General features: G+C 38.9%; 1 protein-coding gene across 1 annotated transcript in view; it reads right to left on the reverse strand.

The window, feature by feature from the left end:
- Nucleotides 1-4,607: 4,607 nt before the first annotated feature.
- ERp44 (Endoplasmic reticulum protein 44) overlaps nt 4,608-22,330 on the reverse strand; it is a 266,413-nt gene continuing 248,690 nt past the window's right edge. The window contains exon 7 of the mRNA XM_067141768.2: nt 4,608-6,496. Within this exon, the coding sequence (XP_066997869.2) occupies nt 6,156-6,496 (341 nt within the window). The 3' untranslated portion in view covers nt 4,608-6,155. The remainder of the gene's footprint in view (nt 6,497-22,330) is intronic.

Consider the following 22,330-nt stretch of genomic DNA (forward strand, 5'->3'; position numbering starts at 1 on the left):
ATTAAATAAGGAAATTGGTGCTAATGAGCACCAACAAATGATCATTGTTACAAATACTGAACACTGCAATGACAACAATGCATAATTTCCTTCTATTAAGTTACACCAGTAGTCGTGTGTACCTCGTACATACGATACCCAGTTTTCAAAGCTCTTTTATAAAAATCATGATAAACCAAATGCACCACCACCACTTTTCAAAGATGTTTTATAAAAATCATGATATACAAACATACCACAAAACTTCTGATGTATAAGGAATATATTTTATGCTATATCAAAATCTAAATGAGAAGTTTGAAAAACTTACTAGAATGGTCGCACGTATCTGCCACATTCGGTAGAGGTTCTAGTGCCAACAACCTGTTCACTACAGACTTGAAAGTTTGAAACTGGGCTCGTCTAGAAGTAAGGGGAGAAAGGCCGAGCATGGAAACCTCCATTGCCTTAGGTTTTTAGGTGGTTGGGGAGGTATGCATGCAGGTTATGAAAAATATTCACATATCTGCTGCATACGTGTGCCTATCTGAAGGTTGATCTGAGCTCAGATTTTCTCTATAGCATTCAAATGCCATTCATAAGGTGGAACTTTGCGGGTATGACATCTCACAATTTCATTCACAACATACGTTGGAAATTGTAGCTTATTTACTTTCACGAACTGCAACAGTTCCTTTCCTGCTGTCATCCTGCACAGATATATTGTGACTCCTAAACCAGTCGGCAAGAACCGACTTCTTTGCTGCCACGGTTGGTTGGAATGGTAGGTAGTGTTGTCCATTATTATCATACAATTCTGAGGCAGGTTGTTCATTAAGGTGTATTCACACCAGTTTGGAAAATTAACACTATTCATCTCCTCATTGTGATCACTAGTTTTCTTAGACATCAATACATTTATAACAGTTAAATACAAAACCATTTGCAGTACCAGCATGTAGCACAATACTTCCCACCTTTCCAATGGGTACTGCCATTGTACCATACCTCCCATGGAATCGTCTCTTCAGCCTTTTCCTAGGGTATGGTTAGCAATGATCCTCATTTCATCAAACCACACAATCAAATTACAATTTTTTTTTCATAATGTCCCTCAAAAACCTGCAGCACCACATTATGGTATCACTTTTCTTCATTAATATTTGCCAGCCATTTCATTTTTTGTAGTCTAATCCTAGTTTCTTCACTACTACATTCAGTGGAGCCTTGCTTCCATGAAATAGATTGCATTCATGTAGAGAAAAGCAGTTTTGCAAGAGTAGGGTGGTCTTTTCTCTGATAATAATCATACATCGATGAATGGCAAGAAACCGTCCAGTTCGTCACTTGTTTGGTCAGATTCCTTTTCTTGCCCAGTGTCCAGGATCCAGGAGATTGCTCTAAGCCTGGTATTTCTCCTTTCCAACTGCTACTACTGTGTATTTGCATATTTTGATAACAGCATGTCGTATCGTAAGGACTGGACAGGCTGGGGACTTGGGTTCGGATCTTGTGAGAGCTTAGTCTTAGAAATAACAAGATCACCTTTACACACACACTTCTCCCTTCACCTGTATTGAAAAGATAAGCACACATATATTTACTGTATTTTTAATAATAACAATAAACAAGTATTGGTTAGGTGGAATTCTCCTCTTTGCGTTTGTATGAGAGAGACTATCTAACGAAGAGCTATAAGTGTATCTGTACAAAGATACTCTCACACAACTACAAAAAGGGAAGGAGCCACCACTCTGGTTAAATGCCATACAACTTTACTTAATACGGCACAGGACATCATGTCTCATCTTTTAATGTAAACAACAGGATTTTATATGTGGCAAGCTCTAATCTCTACACTTCCTTCCAAGCCTCAACTGAATCTACACTACTTCAATGTTTTGCCTTTTAGAGATGTAAAGTGTTTCTTATCCTTCGTGTACATATGGTGACAAAAATATTTTAAACGAGAAATTTATATTTTAAAGTGTAACTAATATCACAATTCAAGCCATTGAGTTTTTAACATAATGTACAGTTACGGACAATAAGACTTAATTATAGTAGTCAAACTGAAGAATGAAGAAACAGTGTAAGCCATAAACTCAAACATTCACAAGCATGAAAGTGTTTTATGTATACGTTGTTTTTAATTTAGTCATACTTATTAGTTTTAAGTTCAGGAATATTCACTTCTCATAGATGTGCATTCACGCATGTCACATAGATAAATGATAACATATACTTTATCTCCAATTTGATGAATGCCCTACTTATGAGTACAACCTGACATGTTATCGTCACATGATATTCCTTTTTAGATATGGTAATAATGTTTGCAATAGCACAATGCATTATATGTATGTGTGTGTTCAGCTGAGTATGACCCGCTAGGGTCGAAGCAGGTCCCGTATTTTTAATAATAACAATAAACAAGTACTGATTAGGTGGAATTCTTCTCCTCTTTGCATTTGTGTGAATCATCAATTCGGATATGAAGCTCATAGATTACAATAGTCTCTCTCATAGTCCTTGACTATCCAGTTCATTTACACTCTGTAACAAAATAGGATCAAACCCTACAAAACTTGGTAATTACTTAGGTTTTGATTGAAGATTTCTTCTTCCATCTGCGTCGGCCTTCCCTCTTGACCTTCTCTGTGTCCACGCTACCGCAGTTGCGATAAATGGATGTGTAACTCCGGGATTCGAACACAACGCTCAAACTCTGTTGTCGATCAGAATAGTCCATCTTTGCCAATTTGCTTTACGTCGCACTGACACAGATAGGTCTTATGGCGACAATGGGACAGAAAAGCCTAGGAGTGGGACGGAAGCGGCCATGGCCTTAATTAAGGTATAGCCCCAGCATTTGCCTGGTGTGAAAATGGGAAACCACAGAAAACCATCTTCAGGGCTGCCGACAGTAGGGTTCGAACCCACTACCTCCCGGATGCAAGTTCACAGCTGCGCAACACTAACCGCATGGCCAACTCGCCCGGTGAATAGTCCATCTTCCAACAGCTCTGACAAGGTTATGTTTACTGATAGGATAGGTTCGCTGTGACACTCGGCCTTCCTGACAAACAGTTCGATGTTCGTTTCCAATCTTTAGGCTCACAGCTATGACAAAGTGTCTTAGTCATTGCAGCGCTAAGTCTTTGCACTAGCAACCTGCTAACAATGCTGTACACAGTGATTCCTTCACTGTTTTGCGTAACCCTTTACAACTTCTAGATCGTTTTGCCTAGACACATTTAACTTGTTCTGCAGCTCACTGCTATGTACATAACCTACAAATTCTGTACTATTCTGGCTCACAGCCACACACGTTACTTTTTTTTTTTTTTTTGCTAGGGGCTTTACGTCGCACCGACAACACACGTTACTTGTACGGAAGCTGGACAGTTTCTCTCCCTTGGTGGCGTACAGCCACACACGTTCGCATGGTAGTCGGACAGATTCTCTCCAATCTGTTAAAGTATCATTCCTTATATCTTACGTTCGACGTTTGTCAAAGCTTTTCCCCTCTACTTCTGTAGAAGTAAAGACTTTTTTAAGTCTGATTGGTTCACGAGTTCCTCCCACTAACTGATGGGGAGTGTTGTGGAATTCACTCGAACAATTTGTTCTTACTGCGTCAACAATCTATGCGATATCTGCTTCTATTCGCTTCTAGACACACTTACAAAACTTTCGTGTTTTCTGTTTTACCATGATGCCGTGTAGCTGACTATTGCACAACATTACACATACTGACTTGAGTTGCACCAGCTTGCTTCAAGTAGAACTTGTATGAAGTCTTATGCTTTGAATACTTATAACTCTCTTCCACTCAACAAAATTATCACTCAACATTTGAAACACTATAACTTCTTGCCACTGTTACATGATCATAAAAACTCTAGATCAATACTCAATATCCTTGATCTCTGAGGTCACGGATTCAAGACTCGCTCGATTCCGTTCACTCGGCACTGAGACATGAAAGGGGGCGCGTCGCGACACGTTGTCGTGACAAGCAGTTCTTTGTAAGACTTGTAGTAAAGACAGTAATGTAGTACCTTTCTCCTTTTCTTTCTCGGAGTATTCACACAAGATGGACTGAGCCAGTATCGAATTTGCAAACTTGGGCTCAGAAAGCCAGCACCTTAACCGTCTGAGCCACTTAACCTGGCAAAATAGATACAATTCCAGCACATTCTAAGAGCCATAGGAGGGAGAAATATATACAAAATAGCTACCGTCATCAGTAGGATAATGATACTTTCCAGTTCTATCATGGAGAAGAAAGAACAATCTTTTTACATAAGGACTAATGTCTCAGTATCACCTAAAGGGGAAGGTGGAACTAGTCTAAGATCAATACATGAAAATTATGCAGTAAAAATCCTATGATGATATCACTTCATTTAATTGCCGATCCTTTAAAGTTATCTGTAAATCAAGGATCATTCATAAACTTTTAAATGAACTATTTGTGCATTTTCAGCCCAAACTACCTCGCTGGTCACTGCTTTCTATCAATACTATCTCATTATGTTCAAGAATCTTGCTCCTAAACTCTGAAATACAGGAAATCAGGAAGGCAATTTCAACAAAAGGAATCTTATTTTAAAATGCAGTAAAAATGTTAAGGAAATGTTTTAATTTGAATATATCATACACAACACATTTAATTTGTCTATTTGAAACAAACCATGGAAAAATAACTTAGAACAGTCTATTTATTAGAACATTGTAGCTCAAAGAAAACAAGAATGGCCCAAATGCAAGTGAAGAATACCATTTTAGGATTACAATGAATATTCAAACACAGTTACACTGTGCATTCAATCTGGCCAAAAAGTGTTCTGTTTGGAAACTTACGCAGACATATTACAACAAGTGGTTTTTAGATGTATAACAAATTTCATTGGATTTCATTAATGTGCAAAAAGGTTCAAAGGAGTACTCTCTCAAAAAATGCACACACTATTTCAACTTGAACATTCCTCAAAAGTTGTATTGGACATTCTTTCGAGGGGATTCATGCATGATATAAGTTCAATAATCACTCCAAAAACCGAATGCATAATTTTGATCAAATATTCCTTTCCACATATTTTAAAAATATAAGATCTACAACTTCATTTTGAATTATAACAGGATTAAAAACAAGAAAAAGAAGGATGAAGACGGTATGAACACTCACTCAAGGATAACACATTTTGTACACACATTTCATTCATGTCTTTTTCCTCCTCATATAACCAAACAAGAACAAGAAAAGAAACAATACTGGAACCAAAAATTAAGTAATAAAGTTAAAAAGTATATTTTCAGGTAGGGATATAAGTTGGAAAAAAGAAAACTAAATAACAGATATAATTAATAACCGACTAAAACAAATCTGAGGAGGGAACATCTTGGATACACAACACTAGGTATCATATACTATAAATTTGGTCTGGATAAAAAAAACCTTTCCGAATTTTATTTTCTAAATACATATCCAAGCCAAAAAGCCATCACAGTACAAGCACACATTCTTAAGATTATGGAAGAGATCAATTAAAAGCAGCATCTCATGTGAAAAACAGATGACAAATGTGGAAAAACATGATTACATGAGTTATCACAGTCATTTTATCAGTGGTGGAAGAACAACTTCAATGGCTCTTTCTTTACTGATGTTTTTATCATTAGTGTGCACCCATCACACCTAAATAAATTCCTTAGAACAGGATAGCTAAGTTGCTGCTTTCCATGTATCTCCCATACCACATTACAGCTTACAATTCTCTGGAAGTGTGTACACTTCAGCATCAAATATACAAGAATTGAATTATTCTTTAACAGCTAAGGATCTTTAGCAGTTAAAGGGACGTTATTGTGTATCAACATTACTCATTAACATGAAATATGGAGTGCCAGAGTGAGGTAGAATTTTGTTGATGACATCAAATACAGGTATTCAAATGAGTTGAATAATCACAAGAGTTCCACTGCCATCTGCAGTTCTATGAAAAAGAACTGGTTAAAAAAAAAAAAAAATCACAAGATGTGCACATACAAAAAGAACGAACATGAAATGTCTTCTCACTCGGCTCTATCACTTTTGTGTACTTCTGCAACAATGATCACTTTAAGTCAAAAATTCACAACAGTCTTTTTTAACAAAGCATTCACTGGAATTAGAGCTCATCTCTAAGTAAAGTATAGCGATTTTTCGAAGGTGCAAGCTTTTTGAAAGTTGATTCTGGAGGTGTAGTGGGCTTTTTGTTACCATCAATCTGTGGCACATTTTCCACTGGGTCCGGCCCATAGTGGAATTCACGATGTAATTTTCCTGTGTGAAGATCATTCAAGAAGTTCTTTAACTTCCCCGGAACTTCCATATCCTTAATATCAGGAAAGAGGTACATGTGTCGAAAGCTGTCAATAGCTATGAGGGGTAGATCACTCTGACTCTTTCCCAAGTGATGGAGGGGGTGAGCAAATCGTACACCATCAGCTGTCAGGAAATTCACTGATTCTGGGAAAAGAGAAACAGAAAAAATGAACTCTTTATACATTTCAAGCACATTATTAAATTTTTTCACATCATTGAGAATCAGACAATTAGGGAACCATCATCAACGTGAACCATTATATGCTCTCATTAACAAAAAGTATTTCTGAAACTAGTTCAGTTACTACAAACTCTCTAATTCAATTGTACAAACAAATCACACTACAGTAATTTTCCAAATAATAACCTATGCCAGTGGTTACCATTCTGTGGCATTCTCATTATTGACAGTGGTTTTAGAAAATATTTTTTAATACAAATTCAGATTGTTGGCCTTGTATCAATAAATTTTTAGTGTTTTAACAGATTATAAGGGAAATGAACCCTTACATGAAAGGTCAGTGTACTGACCTTTGGTTCAGTGGGCCCTGGGTTTGATTCCTGCCTGGGTTGGCGATTTTAAAAGCGAATGGTTAATTTTTCTGGGTCGGGGACTGGGCATTTGTGTTATCATAACGCACATCTCTTTCATTACATACAGCATATCACACTACAGATTAGCACAAAAACATGCAATAGTCAATACATCCATCCATATAAGGTTGGCATCAGGAAGGGCGTCTGGACGTAAAACTGGGCCAAACCCCCCTTCAAGTGCCGACCCTGATAAATTTGAGAAACGACCAGGAAGGAGAAGAATAGATCATGGGGCAGCCTAACCAGAGACATTAATATGTGCTCGGTTCATTCAGAAGGAACCGAGGCTTCCACATCTGGAGAAGTATGTGGTTCTGTGGCTCACTAGGTCTACATCAGAAATTAGTACCAGTACCCCTACATAGGGCTTTCTGAGGCCTGTACAGAGAGGGCTTAAAATATAGCATTGGTCAAACTATTGAATGAAGGTGAAAATATAAATTTCAACCTTTTCACTTCTGTGGACTGTTAGCGGTGCCACATGGCCAGTGGTCTACTGCAGCAGTCATGAGTTGTTTGGCTTTTCTGTGCTTTCAACCTTCATGATATCTAGCAGGTGTCTTGCGAGTCTACAGTTACTCATAGTCACCAGATGTCACGGGCAATCAGTAAGAATATACGAGTTTGAGTAATCTTCACTCTCATGATTTAACACGTAATAATTGCTGTTCACTGCCAATGTATTAACGCTTCTATATATAGCTCAAGCGCATTGTGGTACTGTATTTCATGATGCATGAGAAACAATATACGTTGGACGAAACGCTTACACTCACATCTGGTAATGATTTTGTAGAAAATAAAGTCTGAAAGATTTATCCCTTCCAATGTTCTGTCCAAAGCCATGGATCTCGAAAAACGATGGGGAGCTTTGCATGAATGAAAATTACTAATACATGCACAAGTACCAGGTGGTACAGCTGCCCTTATTTCTTTTCAAACATATGCAACCAGCTAGGAATTAAAAGACTCTTAGTCCTATCTTACGCCAACATCTTGCAGCAATTTTACGTGCAGTTAGCCCGGTACAGACTTCTCTGCAAAATGCAAAAACGGTACAAGAGACAGTAAGTGAGGCCCATCTCAAAAACACTACCATTTTATATACAGCGGAGCCCAATACTGTCGTCATTTTTACAAAATGTTACTATCCTGTACAAACCATAGCCACTTCTATAGCTGTTGGTAGAGAATTGCACACCTGATTGATCCAAGAGGACATTTTTATTTTGATAGAAAGGGGTGGTCGCGGTATCATAGAAAACGTGATAGGTGACAACCAACTACAGACATGCCAATTCACTGCCACATTGTATAGTCCCATCACACTGAAATTGACAAAAACACATTATTCAATTTTATACTCTATGGCATGCAAATAATGTACAACAGATGTAAATGCTTACGCCATGCAATTACTACTGTCAGAGTGGTCAATAAAAGCATAAAACCGGGCTGTACGGCTGTAACACATCAGTAACTTTTTGAGGCGAGAACTTTTGCTCTCAGTTTATTATTTTAACCATAATGGTTTGATTTATTTGGAACCATAATGACTTCAAACTAATCTATAATAATACATTGGAATTTTATCCTGAAAGGGAATTCTTTCTTGCGCCAGTAAATCTATCATCATGGATCTGTTTCATTTAAAATCATCTTATACTAATAAAAAAATTAATTTATTTTTGTCTCAGTTCAGGGACAGAAATTACTATAGTAATAAATTCACCGAAACTGTGTGTATATACGCAATGTGATCAAAAGTATCTGGACACCCCCAAAAACATACTTTTTCATCGTAGGTGCATTGTGCTGCCACCTACTGCCAGGTACTCCATAGCAGCAACCTCAGTAGTCATTAAACATCATGAGAGCAGAAGGGGGCGCTCCGCGGAACTCACGGACTTCGAACGTGGTCAGGTGATTGGGTGTCACTTGTGTCAGAAGTCTGTACGCGAGATTTCCACACTCCTAAACATCCCTAGGTCCACTTTTTCTGACGTGATAGTCAAGTGGAAATGTGAAGGGACACATACAGCATGAAAGCGTACAGGCCGACCTCGTCTGTTGACTGACAGAGACCGCCAACAGTTGAAGAGGGTCGTCAAGCGTAATAGGCAGGCATCTATCCAGACCATCACACAGGAATTCCAAACTCCATCAGAATCCACTCCAAGTACTATGACAGTTCAGCGGGAGGTGAGAAAACTTGGATTTCATGGTCGAGTGGCTACCCATAAGCCACACATCACGCAGGTCAATGCCAAACAACGCTTCGCTTGGTGTAAGGAGCGTAAATATTGGATGATTGAACAGTGGAAAAACGTTGTGTGAAGTGAAGAATCACGGTACACAATGTGGCGATCCGACGGCAGAGTGTGGGTATGGCAAACGCCCAGTGAACGTCATCTGCCAGCGTGTGTAGTGCCAACAGCAAAATTCGGAGGCGGTTGTGTTATGGTGTGGTCGTGCTTTTCATGGAGCCGGCCTCCACCCCTTGTTGTTTTGCGTAGCACTATCACAGCACAGGCCTACATTGATGTTTTAGGCACCTTCTTCCTTACCACTGTTGAAGAGCACTTCGGGGATGGCGACTGTGTCTTTCAACACGATCGAGAACCTGTTCATAATGCACAGCCTGTGGCGGAGTGGTTACACGACAATAACTTCTCTGTCATGGACTGGCCTGCACAGAGTCCCGACCTGAATCCTACAGAACACTTTTAGGATGTTTTGGAACGCCGACTTCATGCCAGGCCTCATCGACCGACATCTCTACCTCTCCTCAGTGCAGCGCTCCGTGAAGTATGGGCTGCCATTCCCCAAGCAACCTTCCAGCACCTGATTGAACGTATGCCTGCGAGAGTGGAAGCTGTCATCAAGGCTAGGGTGGGCCAACACCATATTGAATTCCAGCATTACCGATGGAGGGCGCCACAAACTTGTACGTCATGTTCAGCCAGGTGTCCGGATACTTTTGATCGCATAGTGTATATATATGTATTTTTTGTGACACTATGAAGCATTCACTTTAGCAACCATTAACTCAATTTTTGATAATGGGCTTGGCTTCTACTGGATTAAGTAGTTAAAAGGTTGATCTGAATCCAAATTACAATTCTTCAGACAGACACTTTGTGACTTACTGACTGACAGCTGATTGTTAACCTCACCTAACCAAATCATTATTAACCTGTTCACTCCAGCGAAGAGAGAGTGGATGTGAGGCCTTGGGGATAGGTGCCTACGGCAGCTGGCCAGGCTTGCTGCACTGGATATTTTTCGCTCTCCGCTATCTCGCTCACATTAATTCACGTTGTTAAGGTGAGGCAAGTTGTCTACTTTTTAAAAATATATAGTTCAGTCAAATATACTGGGTGATAGAGCTGACCTTAGTCATTCAGTTTTATGCAACCTGCAGACTATAGCCTAACCTACAAATATTGACTTGGCTACTCTCATTAACGCAAGTGTAATAGACTGATGTAACTTGAAAACAATATCCTTTAACCCATGGGTAAATAATGGAAGTATCAAGCTCGAGTTGTTGTTGTTGTTGTTGTTGTTGTTGTTATTATTATTATTATTATTTATGTAGTCTGAAGATCGCATTGTTTGTGAAGTTATGTCATGAAACATGTACAGTATATAGACATTTATAGGAGTTTAGTTAATGCAAGAACCTGTATATAATTTATTATTACCTGTATGTATGATGCATGATCCACTAGAATATTGTGAAACCCAATGTAACATCCAGAATAACGTATCTTTGACACTCGCTCTCAAATGGTTGAACTCAGTCTCTGGCTCAAGATCTAAATTGATGCAATGGGCTCTGTTAATCGCAGAATTTGATTTCAATGTGTGTCATGTCCCAGGACCGAAGAACATAGGAGCAGACAGCTTATCTAGGCACCCAGCAACGGAACCTGAAGCTAGGAGCACCATTGTCGAGAGGGAGTTCCCACAAGAACACCAGTATGAGCCTAAGGAACCTGTCCTTTTGACCATCAAGAAGGAACTTGATCTAGGAGTAATCCAATAGTGCCAAGAACAAGACAAGCCCTGTAGGACCATGACGCAGTGGATTAGGAGACAGAACACTGACAGTCGACTCGTTCCGAGGGAATTTCAAGATGTGCTGCAAGAACTTCCGAGCTGACGGAGGACTCTTAATGTACAGGTCGCACCTCTCCAACGCGCCTGCAGTAGTGGTGATCCCAGACAGCACACGACGGACATCCTCAAGAAGTTCCACGACAGCAATGAAGCTGGATATCCAGGAGGCGAAGAGACATACCAGTCTATCCAAAGAAGATTCTTCTGGTTCAACATGCAGAAAGACATTCTGGATTATGTGAAGGGGTGCTACATCTGTACCTGCACCAAGGCGAGCAACAGGAAGGCAGATTCCAGTCAGCGAGGAAGATGGCCGCGATGCCCTTGGGAGGTCATAGCCCTGGGCTTGGTGGGTCCTTACCCTAGAACACCACGGGGTAAAGCAGGACTCCTAGTAATCACCCACCTCTTCACAAGGTGGATTGAGGCCTTTCCGATACTAGAAGCCACGACAGGATGCATCACCAGCCTTCTACAAGATGAGGTATTCAGCCGGTACGGTTATGCACGGTGTATTCTGGCAAGACAACGGGAGTCAGTTCACATTAAGGAAGTGGCAGCAAATGATGACAATGGGTTGTGGAGCACTGGACAACCCCTATCTACAACCCAAGGGCCAATCTAACAGAACGATGGAACCAGGAGCTAAAAAGGATGCTACAGGCCCACCTAATAGACAAAGAACATCGACTGTGGGATCGTCAGATACCCCAGTCATTCTTTGCCCTGCGACAACACATCAACACTGTCACTAGCTATTCCCCAGCAAAGCTGCTCTTTGGTCGACAGCTATATGGCACCGGGGATTGGGAGATTCGTCCACCACCCACTTCTGGTCAAGATGATGCAGCTGTTTCCCTCGCAGAGTGGCAGCAGCAACAGGACATCAAGGAGACGCAAGCTTTGGCCGAGAAGAGATCCCTTACCCAGGCCAAGGCTCAAGATGTCGAAGAGACCCAGATCTTCCTATCATGCCAACAAGTACTGCGACGTAACCATCCAGTCAGTAATAAGATTGGAGAGTTTCACACTGGTCTTGCACCTAAGTGGGTTGGTCGCTTCATGGTGGATAAGCAGCTGGGCCATGGGGTCTACTTACTAAAGGTCCATGCATCAGAGTTGTGGCGAGTCACCCAACCATTGTGCATACAGAGTAAGCCTGGTGGGTCCACCTGGAGGAAGGCTATTGATGACACAGCTCAGCCTGGTCATGAGGAAAATGCATCGACTATCATTGAAGAAGAGGCTGGTGGCGAGGCAACCCTGACCCCCGACATGGCACGATCCGGTCAAGAGGAGGAGAGCACATCCAGTGACGTCAAGGAAGAGAGAAGAGACAATCTACGATCAAGGCAAAGTCGACGAGTGTGACAGACTGTGGAAACTGTTTCAAGTTATAGGGGGGATATGGACGCAAGTATAATAGACTGATATAACTTGAAAACAATATCCTTTAACCCATGGGAAAATAATGCAAATATCGAGCTTGAATTATTATTAGTATTTTACGATTCTTCTTCTTCTTCTTATTATTATTATTATTATTATTATTATTATTATTATTATTATTATTATTATTATTATTATTATTATTATTATTATTATTACTACTTGCAATGTATGGCTATGAAGTGTTTACATCCATTTATTATTATTATTATTATTATTATTATTATTATTATTATTTACGTAGTCGGATGAGAGCATTGTTTGTGAGGTTAAGTCAAGAAACATGTACTGTATATAGACATTTATATGAGTTCAGTTAATGTAAGAACCTGTATATAATTTATTATTAGCTGTATATATGATGTGTAATCCACTACAGTATTGTGAAACACACTGTAACATCCAGAATGACATATCTTTGACACTAGATGATGGTAGAATATTCTGTACATTATATCTACGTATTAAGCACTCTAGAATTTATGAGAAGGTATTTTGTAACATATCTTTCTAGAAGCCCGGCCAGGCACATATATAAGGAGGTTGTATTGATGGTAGAGACAAGTTACTGTTTAGCTGGTTTAACAAGAGTTGTACTTGTGACCATGTGTTGTGCTGACATGCTGTGTCAGTCAGCAGTCAACTGTTTCAAGGTTGCAATCTCCATGAGTTCCGTGATAGGCAGCTGTTAAAATGGTGGTTTGTTGATGTTTTCGGAGTGAAGTATTTTGTTTGTGATGGCAGTGATTAAGGTTATGAGTATTTATTTTGTAAATAATTGTGAATAAATCTGTGTATGCAAATTGAGAGCATTTTGTGTGTGTCTTTGTGGATACATCAACAACAACGTCTGGTCTTACTATGCTCTCTATAATTAGTTTATTCGTGTCAACCAAAACAGCATTAATGATAAAATACTGAATGATGGTAAAGAATAATAAAAATTCTGTAACGCATGAACATCATGTACAGAGAATATGATGGCTGAATGACTAAAAGTAGTATTGACATAATAGCAGTAAATGATAACTCGATATAGGCAAGTGTGCTGAAAGTTAGAGGAGGAAACCGGTGCTCGTTAGTCGGAGGTTCAAGTCGGATGTAGGACGAATATTTTTATTTTGTTGTTAACGTTGGTGTGAGTTGTGTTTTGAAGACAAATCTAAATATAATCAGTTGTCATATTGCAGGTACTCTGCTATGTTTGCTTTTATGGAGCTTTTAAAAGAGCTATTTACAGTAAAGTAAGCTGTTACCGACAGGGTTACAACAGGCTTGTGCATGGCCTTTCGATGAATGATTAATGGAGGAGAGACATTCGTGCCTGCAGGCTTCAGTGATGAGCTGCCGTAAATGAATCGGGCTCTCTGGCTCCTGTTCGTAGATTCTTTCCTTTAAATAACTCCAGAGGGAAAAAAAATCTAGTGGAATAAGCTCAGGTGATCTAGCTGGCCATGTGATAGGACTCCTTCATGCAATCCATCATCTATACTCCGCACGGCCTTACTTCTAAATTGAAGTTTCGCAAAACAAATGAGCATCGCCTTCCCTCTGTTGCCAGCGCGCTACGCCTGCGAGAACAGCTGATGCAATATGACCGCGGTAAACAGCCCTTTCAAATTGTAATACAGTACTCAGAAAAATGAATGAATTTGGATTGAAAACAAATTCATAAGAACTATACTTTCTAACAATATCTGGCACTATAAGAGAATATATTATTAACAATAAAAGAGAATGAGGAAATAACACATCACTAACGGCTAATGGCTGGCACAGAAAGGAGGTTATGGCCTACAAAGGGAACACACTACTGATCTCAGAGTCACTGGAACCCTCCAACAATATGAAAAACACACTAAATATTGAAGGAAAATGCAAAAGATCGCGAACCGTACCGAATACCAAACACGCTGAGCGAGATAGGTTAACCACGTGGTGAATGTAAATATTAGAGTTGGCAACTAGGTTTCGAGATCGTGCTCTGCCGATATAAATCCATATGAATGGCAGCTTGGGATTGGTTGGATGTCTATGCTTCAGCGCATAACCACCAGACAGAGCCAAAATCTGCTAAAACGTCAATTTAGAAGTAGAGCCGTACGGAGTATAGGATATATCCTATGCACGTGGTTCTGTAATGTCAATGACCAGTGTGGAGGAGCTCCATCCTGCTGGAACCACTTCCTTAACCAGTCATAATGGACATATCCTCCAATGAGAACGGGAGGTATTAACTACAAAACTGTAGATAGCGTCGTCCCGTGAGGTTTCCATCAAAGAAATATGGTCCAATGATACTGTCACCTATTATCCTACACCACACGTTGACACCCCATTGTACATGAAATCGAGCTCTCCTCATGAATACAGAGTTAGACCTATAAGAGTTAAACTTTCACAATGGAAGTAGCTGCGCAGATTTATGAATGGTAGATGTACCTGGGTAGGCTACTTGGAGCAGCAAGGGTTCAAACACTTCTGGAGTCATGCCTGTTTTAATTTTCATTTCATACTCGCCTAGGAATCCTTTACGAAGACTTGACTTTTCTTAAGTCTCAAATATTCTTCTAAGGAAGTTATAATAAATATAGCCATGTAAACACCGACTATGGAGAAATGCATTGTGAATACCACCTGAAAATTTATGCTGGACTCGTTTAACCAAGTAATAGTTACATACTCTACACGTAAGGAATGGTTGCATCTATCTGGGCTTAAAGGGAGACATGATCCTTTAGCACACTGCAGTGTTTGCAGCAAGGTAAACAAACCCATCTGTACATTCAAGTTCGGAACTTGTAACATACAAGTTCAGTTTCAAAGCGATAGCCAAGACTATTCCATTAGTACAGAGTTACGAGGCCTACTCTTTGATGCCTGGAGTGGCTACATGGTACTAATCGCAGCCAGCATGTGATCTTTCCCAGGGATTCACAGTTCGAATCTAGATATGAGCTTTTAAATTTTATTTGTATACTAGTTGCTACCTGCAGCTTTGCTTGCTTGAATTACGTAATTTGATAAAAGTAATCATTCCTCAATACTGCAGTAAGACATTATCTAAAAATCCCCAAATATAAAATCTCACAGAAAAATTGAGTTTCATTTACCCCAGAACCTCTTTGTAAACTGCGTTTGTACTATTGCCTTTAGGGACTTAGATGACCAGGCTACTGGCAGAGCTAACTGTGGAACATGCGACATAGAACTGTACTGTGAGAAACAGTCCTTTCTTAAATCAAAAACAAAAAAATACATGTTTATTTTTAAAGGAGATGAGTACCTATTTCCCTGTCTGTAACATCTTCTGTTTTTTGAGATATAAGTATCCCCATAAAAACAATTCAACGCCTTTATCAGTCCTCCACCCCCACCTAAATGGATTTTCTGAAAACAAAGAAATACATGTTCTTTAATTTCTAAAGGAGATTCCAAATACCAATTTTCACCTCTTTAAACTGTTACATTTTTTAGATATACTCATTTTAAAATATTCTCCTCCTTTCTCACCGCCTTAGCAATGGAATATCCAAGAATCCTTCCTTAGTGAACACCTACACTGTAATATAAATGTATCCACAAAATTTCCTTTCTTTATATCCAGTAGTTTTGGTCACTTAACAATCTTAGTTTGTAACTTCATGTTTTAGTCCACCTAATCAATACATATATTTTATACGAATAGGACTAGTTTCGACTGTCTGTCATCTTCAGCTTTTCGTTTAAACAAGTTAAACTAAAATAAGGACATGATCATTAAATAAAATGGGGTTCGTAAATCCTGAGCTACAATACTTAGGAAAACACTTTAGTCCACATTAAAATTCTTGAATTTTCACTTGACACTAGTCCTCTGAAATGAGAATAGGCTAATTTAAAAACTTGATAGGAATGTTCCAATTGTGTACAGGTTGCATCATACAAATTAACAATGTTTTAAAATATTCAAAAAATTATGTACTAATTACAGGTAAAACAACCTGATAATGGTTGTCAAAATGTTCAAAACAAATAGTTTAAATTGGGCCGTGAAGAAATTATTTCATCTGAAACACATTGAGCAGAGATGCCAACTTTCAAGAAAGGCAATTAGTAATTTTTTTCACGATCTCGCTAACTTACACATTATTGAAAATTCAACGAACAACATACCATTCAACCAGATGTAACATATTCGAAGTCTGGCATATAAACAGTGCATGATTCTTACCTGCTAGAGTATCAGGTGATCTGCAGTACATATCTGAGTGGAGATTGAAGGATAATCTTTTTTGTTGGGTGCTGTAGTTGCCCTCTTAGCAGCTTGTAGTTCCTGCCTGGTAAAGGTACACAGATGAAATGCTTTATCTTTAGATTCCATGTGTATCTTCTGCATTAACTTAGCACTGAACAGTTTGGTATTCATATTAGCACGAAATTCAGTCTTGTTCTCCCTCACCAAACTAAAAACTCTTTACACTGGAGCATTGCTACGGGATACTAGAACAACAGCCATCATTAGCTTACTAAGTGAAGGGTACTTCCATATTCCTGAAGCATCAGTGATCTTCGATATTTTGAACCAAATTCTGTCGGTCCTTTCATCCTTGTCAAAAGACAAACCATCAAATTGGAAAAGACTAAACTCTGCTTCCAAAGAACCAATTTCTTCTGATGACAGGATTTTAGGAAACTGGTCAATCATAAATTCTATTGATTAAAAAGCTCTTGGATTTCTTCTGGAAAACATCAGCAATTTCAGCATGCTCGAGAAACTTATTCCTAATTGGCCATTTGTTGACGATGTACTCACAGGTTTTTGTATAGAACATGTCTAACATCGGAATAGAACTTTTTCAACGTAGTTTCATCTAGAGAAACTGCCCTCATGTAAGCCCTTGTGTTTGCCCCAAGGACCAACTCACTACCGCTTTTCAGTTACTTTTTTTAGCAGAACTATATTTCACATCAAGCAAATTACTATGCTCTCACAAAGCGAATGATAAGGTCTCTGAAAAATCTATTTAACTTTGAATGAAGTTTATGCATAAGTGGTGTCTCTCCGAGAAATACATTTAAGTAGGTGAAAAGTGGAAGAACAGAGTTGAGAAACAAAAGGTAAAGCTTAGTAGATTGATTTTCAAACTGTTCCTTAACTTTAAGAAATTCTGAGTTGGCCTTGTCAGAATATGATTCACAGAAGAGCATTTTTAAAAGGTTCCATTGTTCTAAGACTCTGGATGCACACTGTAGAAGAGATAACCACCTGGTAGAAACATACTTCAAAATTTTGTGAGGCTTTTCACCGAAGAGTTCATGGCATACTATTAAACCATTTAGCAAATAGTAATAAATATTAAATAAAATTGGTTCAATATTAACATTTATTATATGAGCTCTGCACCCCTTTCGAGCAGCTAAGTGCACATGATAACAAGCACAGCCTTGCATGTGAATATTAGGATTTTCTTTACAAATAAAGGAGCTCACACGTTTGGAAACATCATCCAAAACATTGAATATTCCTTTCCCCGTATTGTTGGATTCCCAAATTGTAAAAATTATCGTTGAAATTAGTGTAGATTCACCACCGGAAAGCATCCAATTAATGGATAGAGCATTTTGTCATTCATATCGTTACTGCTGTCTGTTGCCAGGGCAAAGGACTCATTAAATCTGTTACCTTTCCCTCAACTGTAGAAGCCAAAGTTTTAACTAGCCCTCCAGTTTTTGTTCTTGCACAACCATACTTTGAAGATATTTTCGAATCGGGAAACACTTTTTTGAACAAACGTCCCGCATGGTCACTGCAGGCTAAAGGCAAGTTGTGTTCAACAAGAAAAGCCGTAAACAACAACTCCGTGTTTGTTACTGAGCTTTCATCTTCCGAGGATTTAGCAAAAATGGTTAAATTCTTGTTTGTGTCCCTCAGGCTGACTATATCCATATGAATTTTGCTAGCCATGTGTTTACGACAGTCGCCTCGTCCACCATGCGCAACTAAAAACATCGTGGCTACACACACTACAAAACACGCGTGAAGGAAATTTTGAGGAACTATGAACTATTTTTGGTTTCTTACTAGCGTCACTGGACACGGTAACGTCACCACACAAATGTTCCTGCACAAGAAATTGCTTCAACAGAGGTGACAACTATTACGGATTGTCCGTAATTATTATGGATTTCACCTCACGATTACGGAATTACAGTCAAAGGGGAAATTAATATGGAAAAGCTGACATTATCAGGAGAAAATAATTTTCTATGGAAACAAGAAAAGGAAAAAGGCTCAAAAGGATTGAACATTTCTCCTAAATCGTCCTCGTTTCAATGCTTGTGAGTTGGCAATGATACTTATTCAATCGTGACTTTGTTTTGCTATCCATAAGCGTTGTAAAATTTATTGTGAATGAAGGAGCTCAGGCACTGCTCTTCTCCACTATAAATCCTTCAGTAATTTTGTATTTGGTGTGTTTAACAAGGGGGCATTCCCTACTCATCACCACCGATTTCGCTCAAATTTATAGAACATGCAGGGCTTAGCTAGAAATAAAAGTACCCAAAGTGGGAACTCCAGATGGCCACGCATATAGAAAATAAAAAATGTTGATGCATCTCTCGCACCGTATAAGCCACTTACGTTAGTGCACACGCCGAGCAGTAGCTGGCGTAGCGGTAAAAGCTCGGACTAGTAATTTGATGGCCGTGGGTTCGACTCCCCATGTGGAGACTTTTTTTCTCTCAACTTTTATAATAATTATTAATTTTCCAAGTAAGCAAAGAAGTGAATAATTCATTTCATTTATTTATTCATTTATATGCAAAAGGCATAGAAAAGGTAAAAAAATGGGATTTCATGGTCAGACTATTCAACAAGGGATTGTAATTAAAGCTATTTGACATGTGATTAAATCGCAATAAAACGTCATTGTATTGAATAGGTGGACCTTGAAAGAATTTAATTTTATTGTAATCCCACTTCAATACGGAACCAATGAAATTCATAACTGTAAATTAAAGCGCGTACGAAAAGACTTTGTATATGAAAATTCAAAACTTCATTCATTGCCATTCTATGATTTACATGTGTCGGGATGATATTTATCGTAGAATCAGGGGAAACAATTATTTCTGCATCTAGCACAAGTTATAAATGCCGCATTTTTACAACCACATCGTTGTTTCAACATCTCCGTAGAAAAACATGCTTGATTTACATTCATAAAGCATTCTCTCTCATCGCAAAGTTTAGAAGCGAACCACATGTAACGTAACATGTTACCAAATATTGGCGCGGATAATTGACGAACAATCAAATGTATTTTTATGCAGTCTTCTTGGGAAGTTATTTCTTTTTCTTGCTTGATGAGATGAGAGCAATTTTGTATTTTTTAATCAACTTTTTGACCTGACGATAAAAATATACATCGCAGGGTTGCACCAGTGGAGTACATTTAGGGGGAATTACTTTGATGCTACAAGCTGGCAATCCTTCTTCATCTAGGAAGAGTTCGTCGTATAATTGCGGATTTGTTTGTCCTCCCCACGAGTCAATCAACAGACGAAATTCGTTCTCTTGTACGTACGGCTTCATCACATCCGTTAAAAATTTTGTACACAACGCTGTTGTAAGTTTTCCTGATTTTGAAGAAGTGATGACGACATTCTTGTATTTTGCTCCGTATTCATCTACCGTTTTTTTTTCTTTTTTTTTGAATCCTCGGTCCAAAAGAGCCAGTATTCTCTTGTAAGCATTCATAAACTTTTGGCAATAGCTTTCTGGAAAGGCTCATAGCATATTGCGCTGTATATGAGTGGGTTACTTTGTTCATATTCTTTCTTTTTATGAAAACCGTTTTTACCCCTAACAGTTCCAGGGTTCAGTTATAATGTCGACTGGTTCTGGCAACCTGGAAAGAGAATACGAATGTAAATTTATCATACGCGCCATTAAACAGAGTATTTCATTTGACGTAGAGAAATAAGAATTCTTGACTTACCCATTCGATCAGTGTTGATAACAAAATCCTTGTCGTATTGACGAATGAGAGCACGAGTTTGAAGTTGGAATGTATCTGCCACAGCAAGGATTTCCTGTTGTGTAGCAGTCTCTTTTTCCGACACAAATCTCGTAATCTTCCTCTGACGAATCTTATGCCTTTGTTTAAAGTCGATGATCCATGATTCGGAGGCTTTGAATTTCAACTCCGGAAATTGACTGGCAGCAGCAAGTGCCCATTGTTGCAAGTTTCTTGTGGCGACTTGTTGGTTACAACATCACACTTCTACGAAGCGATCATATGTCCACGAGTCAATTCTATTGTATTTATCCTTCCAAGTTCTACCATTTTTAATAGGTTGTTCCCAAATTTTCAAATCTCGCATATGCTTCAAGGGAGATGCTCCTTTCGTTGGATGTGCTTTGGCTAGATTAACCATCATTATTCTGTAGTCGAGTGGAACGTAATATGGATCCTCTTTCATCTTTTTTTTTTTTTTCCCTTCGGGTTCATACTCATCACTTGACGACGATCTGGCACCCTCCATCATTTGATATTCTTCTCCTTGGTCGATTTCTTCGTGCCAGATCAACTCTTCATCCCATATAAACTGATACTCTGATAAAACATCCACTACTTTCTCGCGTATTTTATTTCCCATTTGAATGTGTTCTTTGGTTATCACGCTAGCAAAAAAATGAGCTCCCTAGCTAGGGTCATCTCTAATGGTCAGACACACCTGTTTTCCACCTGCGCCAAGAATCTATTGTTCGTGTACAGCCGCCAGGAGCAACCTTCAGGTGAAAACGAATCTTATTGTGAAATGACTATTCACGTTTATGGCACATCCCCAAGAAGGGGAGATAGCCAATAAAGGAGAATAAAGAAGAATTTCTGTTTGAACACGTCGGGAAAATTCGCAACTCCAAATTTTTTACAATTATGTGCTCATTAAAAAATGACGTCCTATATGCCTTTTGCATTTAAATAAATAAAATAAAATAAATTATTCACCTTTTGGAAAATGAATAATATAAAACTTGAGAAAAAGTCTTCACACGGGGAGTCGAACCCACAACCATCGAATTACTAGTCCGAGCTCTTACCGCTATGCCAGCTACTGCTCGGCATGCACACTAACGTAAGAGGCTTATACGGTGCGAGAGCTCCGTCAACATTTTTATTTTTATTTTCTATATGCTTGGCCATCTGGAGTTCCCACTTCGGGTACTTTCATTTTTAGCCAAGCCCTGCATGTTCTATACATTTGAGCAAAATAGGAATGCCCCCTTGTAAGGGTACCCGACAGTTGACAGAAAGATTGAGAAAGAAGTGAGGCCTACATAAAGCACATCTGCACTGGAATCTCTTATGGTTCAAGAGACGAAAATGTCATCACAGTGGGAAGGATGCTTCAAGAAAAGCTGCTGCATGAGAAACAAGCTACAAGGAATGTTTTATCACAGAACTAACAGGTTGTGTGCAAATGTTATTGTGTAATATATTTCGAACAGATTGCTAGGGGGTGTCATTATCGAGAAGGGAGGTGCATGCTTTGGACTTGACTCGAAATTTTTCTCGGGGGCAGAGGGCGATTACTGATAATCCACTTCAAAGGCTGGCACCTCTGCTTCAATGTTTATTTTAAACTTTTCGCATTTCGTAAAACACACTTGGCATATCCTAGGAGAGCAATATACACTGAATCACAAAAGTATTCAATCACCATATTACGCTCTTCCAACATTTGAAGCCTAAAAAAAGCAATTGCCAGTTCATTTAGTAATGTGAATATTGATGTACAATATAGCACACATAAGTC

The sequence above is a fragment of the Anabrus simplex genome, chromosome 2 (genome assembly GCF_040414725.1).
Source record: "Anabrus simplex isolate iqAnaSimp1 chromosome 2, ASM4041472v1, whole genome shotgun sequence".
Classification (NCBI taxonomy): domain Eukaryota; kingdom Metazoa; phylum Arthropoda; class Insecta; order Orthoptera; family Tettigoniidae; genus Anabrus; species Anabrus simplex.